Source organism: Actinia tenebrosa, unplaced genomic scaffold (genome assembly GCF_029948245.1).
Source record: "Actinia tenebrosa isolate PJP-AT-01 unplaced genomic scaffold, QUT_ActTen_1.0 PGA_scaffold16__25_contigs__length_10494907, whole genome shotgun sequence".
NCBI classification, from domain to species: Eukaryota; Metazoa; Cnidaria; class Anthozoa; order Actiniaria; family Actiniidae; genus Actinia; species Actinia tenebrosa.
Window position 1 is genome coordinate 4,405,752 of NW_028292576.1, and position 12,963 is coordinate 4,418,714.

At 38.1% G+C, this 12,963-nt stretch overlaps 1 protein-coding gene across 1 annotated transcript in view; it reads left to right on the top strand.

Moving 5' to 3' along the window:
- The window catches only part of LOC116292126 (proprotein convertase subtilisin/kexin type 6-like), a 124,807-nt gene that overhangs the window by 30,194 nt on the left and 81,650 nt on the right, over positions 1-12,963 (top strand). Inside the window, exons 7-8 of the mRNA XM_089031253.1 lie at positions 3,936-4,114; positions 8,154-8,369. Of these exons, the coding sequence (XP_088887379.1) occupies positions 3,936-4,114; positions 8,154-8,369 (395 nt within the window). The remainder of the gene's footprint in view (positions 1-3,935; positions 4,115-8,153; positions 8,370-12,963) is intronic.

Here is a 12,963-nt window from a genome sequence, read left to right on the forward strand (position 1 = left end):
TAATTGCAAGTTTGATTTCAGACCAAAATTGCACGACACGAAGTTCAATTACCACTTTATTATATCCATTTTGAAATCTTTTTTTGAAAAAGACGTTTTTTCCAGTTAAACCGACATGACTTACAATCTACAAGCAGTCGATTCAAACATGCTGTCAAGAGAACTTGTTTATACTGGTCGAGCAATGATTCTCATTCATTCTGATTCTCTAAAATGAATTTATATAGGACCAAAAGGCATTAGATGTATTAAGAATCGTTTACTTACATTAAATAGCAAAACAATCCCTCCCAAAAAGGTTGTAATGAACTGTCTGTTGTCCATAGAGCCAATGCTTACTGCTCGTATTTTTACGAATTTCTGTTCAACATGTTAAGATCACACTTGTGCCGAGAAAACAGCAAAAATCAAAGGTTGTTTAGTCCTTCGGTTGTCCTTAAGAAGTCACGTAGCTCAGCAAAAATCTTCTTCTTAAGAAAAACTTCTTTTAATGACTGTATTTTCGATGTGTTGTTATGCTTTACAGATTGAAAAGGAAACCACTTTCCACGATCAATCGCCAAGAAGTCACATTCAAAAGCTGTCGATTGCATTTTCCCCCACTGCTTTTCGCTGTAATATCTTCAACTTACTTAAGCAGTTACTTTGCAAAGATGCTTTTGACAATTTTAAGTGATCAGTTGGTCTTTTTAAGTCCTTTTTACGGCTTTTTAAGTCTTTTTTTACAACTTTTGATGGTAAAATCGTTCTTCAGAAAAAAATTATTTGAGCCGTGGCTCTTTTTTTTCGCAAGAAGCGGTGAGCTCAACACTCAGATGGATTCCTTGATATAATTGGCTAGAAAATGACATGTCTCTCTTGTGATTGGTTCATATCAGTTGATGTGCAAAATCGTGCAATTTAGAGCTCAAAATCGTGCAATTTATGCTGAAATCACTGCTGCAGGATGGATGTAATAAAGCTGGTTTACCGACATTGCGAAATGGTAAAAGTTGATGGTATGAACAAAATCAGCATATTGATTTATAATATGATCGAAGTTTTTACCATTTTGTGATTTTTTTCCCTTGCTCGTACCGCGTCAAAAACGCTCGGGTATTTCTGAACTTCGCACTGCTGTAGTAGCTCAAACATTTAGGCTTTTAACGATGTATTACCCCCGTCTCTAGACCATAATCCTCTTCACATTGCTTTTGATCTTTAATTATGACTATTGTTCCTGTATTCTCTAAGGAATCAAAAACGCTCGGGTATTTCTGAACTTCGCACTGCTGTAGTAGCTCAAACATTTAGGCTTTTAACGATGTATTACCCCCGTCTCTAGACCATAATCCCTTTCACATTGCTTTTGATCTTAAATTATGACTATTGTTCCTGTATTCTCTAAGGAATCAAAATTTTTAATATGAAAGAATTTTAAAAACTATTATGGTGTAGAGTCGGGGGTAAAACGTCATCTCGCTTCAGGCTTATTCGAGGCTGCAAGGCTCACATTTAAATAATCCTTTGAAACCAGCTTGTAGCCTCGGTTGGACGCTTTTTATTTGACCAGTGACCTGTAGATATCGATATCCGTTTGGTATGCAGCTATTTAAAAAAAAAGGTTGAATACTGAGTACTGCATACTGAATAGTGCATTCCAAGACCGAAATGCATTGTGGATCATAGGAACATTGTAACAAAGAAAACATAAGAAACTACTCACAAGTCATGACTTCTCGACTAGCACTCTATCCTCTTACACACACGTTCTTAGTTTCTGTCACGCAACGGGAGGCTACTAGCACTCCTGACATTCTTGGATGCTGGCTGCATTGTCTAAGTCCGCAAGGTTTGTGATCTGGGGCAGGTCACAGAAAGTTAGAGAACCAATGTATGGAAGGTGGTAAATATTCGACATTTTATTTTGGCGTTGCGTTTGTCGTTACGGGCCGATTTGTGTTTTTTCATAATATTGTTCGCTCAAAAATCGATCAATTCCCATGAAATTTCATTTTTTTTGTTAAATAGATTGTCATAATTTTTTTCTGTCGAGTTTTGAGAAAATCTATCGATTGCATTATTTTTATGGTCAGTTTTTTAGGCCATCGCCAACTATTCCGGTCATGCGCCCGCGTGCAAATGCAGCGGTGTCGCTTGAAAGTGTTACGCGAGTTAAGTCGGATTTTACAAAGGAATGTATATAGAGTCAAGATAGTTTTCGATTTATTTATTTCTGTGTAAACAGTTTTCCACTTGCCGGGGTAGAAGAACATTATATAATATTAAAGCATTTGACTTTTACCAAACATACTTTAATTTTAATTCAAAAAAAATTTTCATGTAGTCAAAGATGGATCAAGAAGTGTTCTTCAAGAATTCAGGTGTGTGTTTTTAGCAAACAATCGTATATACAGTGGAACCCCGTTAATAAGGACACCGTTGGGACGGACAAAACTGTCCTTATTAACGGGGTGTCCCTATTAACCGAGGTGTCAAAAAAAAAACAGCTGAAAACACATTTTTAACCATTTATTTTTACTGTACTGTAAAGCTTGAACTACAGTGTTCAATATAACAGCCTAAACTAGAACAAAAAGTGCATTACTGTGCAAGAACAACATTTGCATTTACTGCACTGTATTGTACAATTTCATTTTGAGTTGAGTTCTGGAAAAAAACAATGCAATGGTATTGCGAGCTTTGTCTTATTCATTATGCTGTAATAGGAAACTCTACTGCAATGATCAGTGTGTGGTCCTCCGATACGCAAAAACTGACAATATAATCCGTATTCAGCTCATTATATCAATAAACAAATACAGTAAAGACGTCTTCAAATTTCAAGTGTCCTTAATGCGGGGTTGATTTTGTATGGAAACTGTCATTCAGGTCCTAGAAATGTGTCCTTTGTACTTATTAACGGGTGTCCTTATAAAGCGGTTGTCCTTAGAGCGGGGTTCCACTGCATATATATATTTTTTTGACAAGCATTTTTCTCGACGAATCGACAAATCAAAGACTTTCTCTCAAAACTTTTTCTATTTCTATCGATAAGCTTAATTTATTTTAATGCTGGAGGAAATATAACATGAAGAGCATAATACAAGAAATATTCGTCCTTTATTTAGCTTTGTAAATCTTTAACAATTCGGTTGTTTTTAACCAGCTATCGTATGTTTTTCGTTTAAGAAAAAGCTTTGTTCGCCTCCTATCGCGGGGTCCAATCGGCAAAACAAAGAAGACTTTCATGCAATAATTTTATATCTTTCTACAAATAATTTATTTAATCATTAAATGAAATATAAATGTTTACCAAATATTCAACTGTTTATTAAGCTGTTCGAGCAAAAATGAGCTTAAATTTGTGTTGTTGAAAGATGTTATTGTATAAAGACCTACTATACTTTCACTATTCAAAAACATTTACAAACGCCAATTAACTGCCAAAGAAATGAGTCATTTTGTATTTTGCATTGCCTTTTGCATTATTTTTTATTTTGTCTCCGTTGTTCTAGTCAACTGTTTAAATGAATGTAAGCTCTGTTTTTGGAAAACTGTAAAAGGACTATTAAGTAAACCTCATTTTTTGCTCACCTTAACCAGTTTTCAAGTCTGTTTTTTGGTCTTGATTTGTCCTAAATCTCCAGATTTTCGATTTCAATGAAAGACATCCGAGGCAAATTTCACTAAACTTGATATTGTATTGGATTATCTGTAGTTAGCTTTCGTTTTTCTTCAAGTAAAAGAGATTCAAAGCCTAAAACTGTAGGCCTTGGAAAACTTTTTGTCGAAGAATCTTCCAAGAACAAAACTAGCCCCTGGGGGTGGTGGTAAGTTGTGTACATAACTCAGGTGCAGCACAAGAAAAGGCCCTCTTTCAGTAGATTTGCAGAAGAGGATCTTAAAGAACGAGAAGGGACATAAGGACTTAGTATTTAATAATTTTGTTTCAGGTCTACGCCTTTTCGACGAAAATGTCAGGTCAACTGATGCCACAGAGTCCCTCGCCTTGATCCACAGATTAGACATCATTGACATCTATTCAAATAGTTGGGGACCTGGTGACATGGGAGTGCAAATTGAGGGACCTGAAGAGTTGACCAGACGAGCTATAGAATATGGGATAAAGAAAGTAAGTAAGCAAGCAACTAAGTAATCAACATAATGAAAGAAAATCAAGTAAGCGAAGTGATTTATTATGGCTTTAATTACAGTTTTCACTCTACTGTATTGCCCTTGAATGTGTATAGAGGTCAGGAGCAGTTAGACTTGGACGGAGGCAGTAAGCCATATAAAGCCCAAATGCCGTATTGCCGACGTTCGAGGTATTTTTTTTGGTTCAAATTTGACGATAATGTTTACTCGAAAAAAAAAAAAAAAAAAAAAAAAAGAAAAAGAGATGGTTGATTTTCATGGATTTATTTTCGAGCAGACCAGCAATCCTTCGTCGAAATGTGTATCTTTGGAATTCAGCGGGATTAAAAGTAAAATAGTATATGATTGAGAATGTTGTTACACAAAAATAGTCCCACTGCAGGACGTCGTTAATCTGATTGTTGATCCTTAATTCTCATGAGGAAATAATAAACACGCTTTTCAAATCTGCTTACTTCAATGTTAATAGACGCCGTTATTTCCAACGATTTTGACGTGTTTACTATCTCTGAAACGTGGCTGGACAACTCCGTTTCTAATTTAGAAGTCGAAATTCCCGGCTACGACGTTTTTAGAGTAGACCGTCAAAATAAAAGAGGCGGCGGTGTGTGTTCTTATGTGAAGCAGAGCTTCAAAACTAAAGTGCTTAATGAAATCTCTGGCATATCAAATGGCGGGCTACACCAACTTTGGATGGAAATTAAGGTACGCAGTTTTAAGTCCTTTGTGGTCTGCACAACCTATCGACCTCCTGGATCTCCAATTGCTTGCCTTGACAACGACTTAGGACCAAGCCTAATCTCTGCATTGCTACTAAATAAACCAATTTACATACTTGGAGACATAAATTGCAACCTATTACAGTCCGACCTGCCTGATTCCCAAGCACTTATAAGCTTCTGTTCTACCTACAACTTGAATCAGATAGTCACTCAACCTACTCGTATTACTCACTCCACCGAATCCTTAATCTATGTAATTCTTGTGTCAAATGCAAAACATGTTCTCGACACCAAAGTGTTATCTTCATCGATAAGCGACCATGACCTTGTTTACGCTGAGCTGGGCTTGAAAAAACCGCGCACTCAAGCCACCTTTGTCACTACGAGGACCTTTAAAGAGTATTCCCCGGATAAATTCTTGAATGACATTGCACTCGCACCCTGGTCAGTCCTAGATGTTTTCGACGATCCTGATGACAAATTGTACGCTTTTAACTCAATGTTTAATAACATCCTAGAGGAACACGCGCCAGTGAAAACAATTCGCATGCGAGGACAACCAAATCCCTACATTACTGATGAGATTCGCAATTTGATGGCAACAAGAGATAATTGGAAGCGTAATTTCAGGCAAACTAAAGACCCATTTGCCTGGTCTGCGTATAAGAATTTTAGCCGCGAGGTCAAAAGAGAAATACGCATGGCGGAGAAAGAGTTTGTGGCACAACAAATTAAAGAAAACAAGAACAACACTAACAGCATGTGGAAAGCAATTCGTGGTTGCATCCCTAAAAAGTCTGCCTCTCAGAAAACATATTCAAAGGACAACGAAATCGTAGCCAACGAATTTAATATTTTCTTTGCAAATGTCGGCACAAATACAATTGAGAAAGTTAACGCCTTGGCAGAGCAATTCAAGTGTGAATCCAACAACAGCACGTTCGTCCCTCGAGGGTATCCCGAGTCCGAACAATTCTTCTTTGATAATCGCGTGAGTTGTAATCAAGTGCAAAAAATCATTAACTCAATGGCTTCAAACAAAGCTCCTGGAATAGATAAGATTCCTCTCCACGTTATAAAAGACTGCCTCCCTGTCATCTTACCATCGATTACTTCGATCGTGAACGCCACTTTTAGCTCTGCACAATTTCCCATCGCTTGGAAAATAGCCGAGGTCGTACCTATTCCAAAGGATGGCGATCACGAAATCCCAGACAACAACAGGCCTATTTCACTATTACCAGTGTTATCCAAGGTTTGTGAGAGAGTCGCTCATGATCAGTTAACTTCATATTTATCAACCAATCAACGCTTAACATCCAAGCAAAGCGGAAATAAAAAGTGGAATTCAACCGAGACATCTGTCATCCAAACAACCGATACTATTCTCGAGGCCATCGATAAGAAACAGCTTACTGCTACTGTGCTGCTCGACATGAGTAAGGCCTTCGATAGCATTGATCATAAAATCCTTATGACAAAACTGCAGGACGTTGGACTGTCACCTCTAGCCATTCAGTGGTTTCGCAGCTATCTTACTTCACGCTATCAAGTCGTCAGAATCCAAACTGCAGTCAGACCGTTTGCCTATGACCTGTGGTGTACCATAGGGAAGTATCTTGGGACCATTGCTTTTTAGCATATATATAAACGATCTCCCAAGCGTTCCTCAACATTGTACCACTCAATGTTACGTTGACGACACCAAATTGCTGCTTACTTTCAATCTCCAGGACCAGCAATATATTGTTTCAAGACTTAATCAAGACCTTTCCAGAATAACTAATTGGACTCTTGACAATTACCTACTTCTAAATCCCGACAAAACTAAACTCATCATCTTTGGGAGCAAAGTGATGACTGCTAAAGTGGAAGATTTTCGTCTAACGCTACTGGGAAAAGAACTTACACCTGTCAAGTCAGTAAAGGATTTAGGAGTTCTCCTTGATTCCAACTTGACGTATAAAGATCATGTAGAATCGACAGTGTCTAGTTGCATGTCGCGTTTGGGACAGATTAACCGAGTAAAACATGCCTTTGATCAAAACACTCTAAAAACCATGATAAATGCCTTAGTTTTCAGCAAGCTCTACTATTGCTCTAATGTGTGGAGCAATACCACTGAGAGTAACCTGAACAAAGTCCAAGCTGTGCAGAACTTCGCATGCCGTATCATTAGCAACAAAAGAAAGTACGATCACGTCACGCCTATTCTTAAAGAGCTACGATGGTTACCCGTCAGACAGCAATTACACTACCGTAATGCAATTATGGCATTCCAATGCATGACTGGGTGTGCCCCTGATTCCTTATGCTCGCGATTTATTCCAAGATCAAGCATCACGCAGCGTACGACAAGAAACTCGCAAAAGCTGCAGATACCTCTTTGCAGAACGACTACTGGACAAAGATCATTTTACTATAGAACTGTCAAATTGTGGAATTCACTAGACTCTGCCCTTAAGTTAAGCCCAACCGTGAAAGACTTTAAACGGACATTAAAACAACATCTTATTTCAGAGTTTTTAAAACCTTAATGTAATTTAAATGTACAATTTATTTATTTATTTATTTACTTTATTCTTTGATCTTTTCTTTCTGCTTCTTATAATTATGTATAGTATTATTTTAATTGTAATTAATTAGGCCCTTTATTCTGAAAAGCCTTAAAGAGGACGAATAAAGTATGTATGTATGTATGTATGTACATCATCAAAACAGATACAACCTATGTTTGTTCAACAAATTCCATCAGATAGCTATGTAGTATACACAAGCGACTACGAAGGACAGAGAGGGAACGCGCACTATCCTTGGGATATCGGAATTCCCGAAAAGTTATTTTTAGACCGTGCATACTCCTTAAATCAAGAAAAATTCATCTTACAGTTAAGTCTCGTTTACTTTTTCTACTCTATCAGTCCCCCACCGCATAGACTGATTCCATGCAACTTTAAGCCTTGGTTCATGAAATTAAAATGGGCACTCCAACGAACTCGATTTGTACATATGCTCATAGCCAACGAGGCCTCCTGGCTTATTAAACTATTATATTCCCCCTGGCTTAAACTATTATATTCTTGTTAGCTTTGCTTTATTTTATAAGATTTAAAGTGGATATTGAATCATATAGACTGTGTCATCTACATGAAGTAAGGGTCAGGGTATTGTTTTATTTATTGTGTGTATTGCTTGGGAGGGGGGATGAGGTTTTTCCATACATGATTTATATGTGTGTTATCCCGTCAATGAGAACCTTGACCCAATTCAATTTTCTCTTGTGTTATTCGTCAGGGTCGTAATGGCTTGGGTGCTATTTACACTTTCGCAGCTGGGAACGGCGGCATAGTTCGGGACAGCTGTGCCTATAACGGTTATGTTAACAGTATTTACACAATTGCAATCAATGGTGTGAACTTTGATGGCACTAATCCAGGTTATGCAGAAGAGTGTCCAGGTATCATGGCTACGACTTACAGCGGAGAACAATCGGGGGGAACAGGAAAAATTGTGAGTAAAAAAAAATATTGAAAATTAATGATTTCTAGTCGCTTTATCTTTCTCATCCCACTTATTTAGCTTTCGTCGCCCTCTCTCTCTTTCTCCTTCTTTCTCTTGTAAATCCTTTCCATGGCAAGTAATAATGATGATGATGATAATAACAATAATAATAATAGTAATAATAATAATAATAGTAATAGTAATAGTAATAGCAATAGTAATAGTAATAGTAATAGTAATAGTAATAGTAATAGTAATAGTAATAGTAATAGTAATAGTAATAGTAATAGTAATAGTAATAGTAATAGTAATAGTAATAGTAATAGTAATAGTAATAGTAATAGTAATAGTAATAGTAATAGTAATAGTAATAGTAATAGTAATAGTAATAGTAATAGTAATAGTAATAGTAATAGTAATAGTAATAGTAATAGTAATAGTAATAGTAATAGTAATAGTAATAGTAATAGTAATAGTAATAGTAATAGTAATAGTAATAGTAATAGTAATAGTAATAGTAATAGTAATAGTAATAGTAATAGTAATAGTAATAGTAATAGTAATAGTAATAGTAATAGTAATAGTAATAGTAATAGTAATAGTAATAGTAATAGTAATAGTAATAGTAATAGTAATAGTAATAGTAATAGTAATAGTAATAGTAATAGTAATAGTAATAGTAATAGTAATAGTAATAGTAATAGTAATAGTAATAGTAATAGTAATAGTAATAGTAATAGTAATAGTAATAGTAATAGTAATAGTAATAGTAATAGTAATAGTAATAGTAATAGTAATAGTAATAGTAATAGTAATAGTAATAGTAATAGTAATAGTAATAGTAATAGTAATAGTAATAGTAATAGTAATAGTAATAGTAATAGTAATAGTAATAGTAATAGTAATAGTAATAGTAATAGTAATAGTAATAGTAATAGTAATAGTAATAGTAATAGTAATAGTAATAGTAATAGTAATAGTAATAGTAATAGTAATAGTAATAGTAATAGTAATAGTAATAGTAATAGTAATAGTAATAGTAATAGTAATAGTAATAGTAATAGTAATAGTAATAGTAATAGTAATAGTAATAGTAATAGTAATAATGATAATATGATAATAACTGGTATGATGGAGCTCTATGAACAACTATTGCCAACCAAAGTGTATACGTCACACAAGACCAAAACAACCCAGGGAGATGTAAGTTGTAGGCTGTAGCAGCAGTTAGGTGGACTCGCGAAGCGCCGACAATGCCAAAAATCACAAGTCGAAAAAACCCACCCCCCCCCTGGGGTTTTGGGGGGTCGTGAATCCGCGGAACAGGGGGTCTTGCGCGATCGGCCGACAGCGCGAAAGGTGCCTAACTGCTGCTCTGTTGGGGTCGCAAATGGAGGAAAAGATATTCTTTAGATATACGATGCATGAGTGTAAGGAGTATGTTAACGACTTTTGCATAATTTGTTTAAGGTTTAAAGTTATCGTACCTAAGCCAGAACCCTTTTGGTGTTGTGGTAAAAAAATGCAGATAGAGGAGGATACGTCAGCACAGTGTTACGAGTGTGGTAAGAATATTCGTAATGCGGTGCCAAATGTTACCAAAGAACAGTATTACGCCAATGGAGGTCGCACGAAAACGCCATATAAGAGGTTGAAATACTTCAGAGATTCGATGAGTCATATCCAAGGTTTACATCCGGTGTATTTAGACACGCGGGAGATCATGGACAATTTGGAAGAGCCCTGCCCGCAAAGTTTACGGAAAACGTTGAAAAAATTAAAATTAGGGAAGTATTATAAAGCCATTCCCTATCTTTTGTCTGAAATTACCGGTAGGCGTATTCCTCATGTCCCAGATATGCAAAGGGCCGAGTGGTTATTCTGTCGGCTGGATAAGGATATTCCTTATTACCCCGACGTAATTTACGAAATATTTTACAAAATAGACCCCAACCACCCCCTATTAGAATGGATTCCGAGAAGATGAAATGTGCAGTCGAAATCCCCCTACGTTCTTTTCAAAGCAGATGTCTACTGAGCGAGTTTTCTTTGGAGCTCCTCTTTTGCCTCTTGGTAGATCTTTTTGCGAGATTCCTCGGACAGATCTTTCACGATGGTTTTTTTATTGCCCGACTTTAATTCGCCATATTTCTTTTCCTCCGCAAGGATCAAAGAGAACTCCGTGTCGTCTATATGGCGGTCTCGCAAAGCCTTGGAGACCAAGTCGGTGATGGTGTTAGCCTTTGCTTTTGCCAGGGCTATATGAGTGTCGTGCTTGGATATCTTACCGGACAATTGCTTTATAATGCCTGTCGTAACAGCGGAAACAATGCCGCAGACGGCTCCAACGCTGGCTAAAGGAATGCCGACTACCATTCCCGGACCCGTTAAAGAAGTAGCAACGCCGGTGGCGGTAAGCGCCACAGACATGGAGCCGGAAGTTATCGCGATTTTATGCAAGATGCTTCGGGCTCTGGCGTACTTTTTCCTGACCTCTTCGTAGTGTTTCGCTTGCCCTTCCAAGTAAGCCAGTATTAAGTTCGCTTTGTTGAGCCTAAAGTTCTCGGCGTTTAATTCGTTGGGAACATCTGGGTACAACTGAGGTGCTGAAGGTATAACATCCATTATATATACTAATGTACGACGCTTTTGGGAATAACATAGAGGAGCAGCCACATCACGACAACAGGGATTATGCCAACTGGAGAGCATTTAGGAAGATGTTTCCGCATGCAGACCCTAGTAAGTTTGAAAGAAGACCCGATGGGATTTACTATAAAGGCTCCAGGATGTACAGCAATGCGGACTTGGAGCCAAAGAACCCAAAACCCGAGCATAAAGAAAGGCAGCCTAATTTTCCAGAGAATTTATTACCGGCAACGGAGGATTACCCATTTTACGATAACAAAGGCGGCGCAAATGACTTTGCTAAGATGGTTACCTCCTTAGAAATCCCCGTGGGTTCTACGACTTTCAAAATAAAAGTCAGAGACATCTTTAGAGAAACTGCCATGAAACATACCTCAGGGAAAGAATCCAGAGAATGGTTATCAGGTCCCAACATGCGGTATTGGCCGCAGCAGTTAAACTTTGCTGTCTGGGCTGCTACTAAAGGATGCGGTATAGCCGCGGACATGTTCCATATTCCTTTCCTGCGATTTCATGTTGCTTTTACTATTCGTAGGATATTGTTTGAGTTAGGAGCACCGCTTCCTAGTGACACTATCTTTAAGCCGAAGGATAACAAATATGACAAAGTCGCATGGGAGCGATTAAGGAATGAGTTTAAGCTTACCAACCCTGATTTTCGCAACAAAGAGGGTGCCGCCCATGGTTTAGGAGAGACTTACACCTATGCTTCGTATGTTGGCGCCAGCATAGAAACTCCGGGTATGGGGTATCCTAGCAGATGGGAATTCTCCGACTTAGGGGGTAAAGCGTCAAAAGGTGACTTGATTTACTTCATAGAAAGCAAAGAGAAATACCCGTGGGCGCCTTTCTTTGCCGCGAAGGGCATTGGATTGAAAAACCTAGCAAGGATTAACCGCAGCATTGAAGCCTTTGTTTACTGCATTCTAGGGGCCCAGGTTAGCACTCGCAGCCCCATCGTAGATGCCTCCGGTGCGTCACAGGAAACGCAACAAGTATTCCTTGTCCTCTTCGAAAGCGCTGTTATCGAGAATGAGATTTCTAAGTCAGTTCAAAGATATCAACTTGCGGTGCAGCAGTCTAAAGTGCGACTGGATTACGCTTTGTCACCTGGTTGTTGGTTAATGCCAAGTAATTTGGTCATCAACGCCGATTCCGTCGTGGGTTACAACAACAAACTTCAACGAGCTACTAAGGATATGAAGTTTGGGGTGAATGACGTGAACTCTGACACTCTTAGGAACATTCCCCATTTCGTGGAGAAGCCAAAGAAGGAGCACGTAGAAAAACCATCAAAGAAGGCGCATGTAGAAAAGCCACCAAAGAAACCAGTAAAGAAGGTTACCGAGGAATATGACCATAACTTACTAAAAGCCGGCTTAGCAGCTGCAAGCATTGGTCTGAGTTATTATATATGGCGATGAACAACCCCTACGTAGCTGGAGTAGATTGTGTCTATACGACTTACACAGGCGAGAAAAAATACAACCAGGGATCTTGGGTTGATGTCACGGGCATGTCCGTGAATTTGAACTACTCGGGAAAGAAGTTAATCCTTTGTAGTATTTGCATTGGTGCAACCGGCCACGCCAACGCGGGCTTCAGGTTCCTGGATGAGAATGGTATACTGCAGCCTATGCGCGCGAAGACGAACAACAGGGAGCCTGTGCATTTCTCCGTAGAGCCGCCAACGAATAGCGCTGAGAATCTTACGACTTGGACTTTTCATATGGTTGCTAACTGCCATGGAAAGGTAAAGCTACAAATACGCGTAGATGACACCGGGAGCGTTTGCGTAAATAGCATAGAAAATCAAAGGGATACGACCTATAACCACGAGACCATAAGCACTCTTACGGTGCTTAGCCTTTAATATATGAATCCACATTGGAAGGAAGCCCATTACGCTTATTACTTAAGGGATGAGCGGTATACTGATCACACCTGGCTCGAT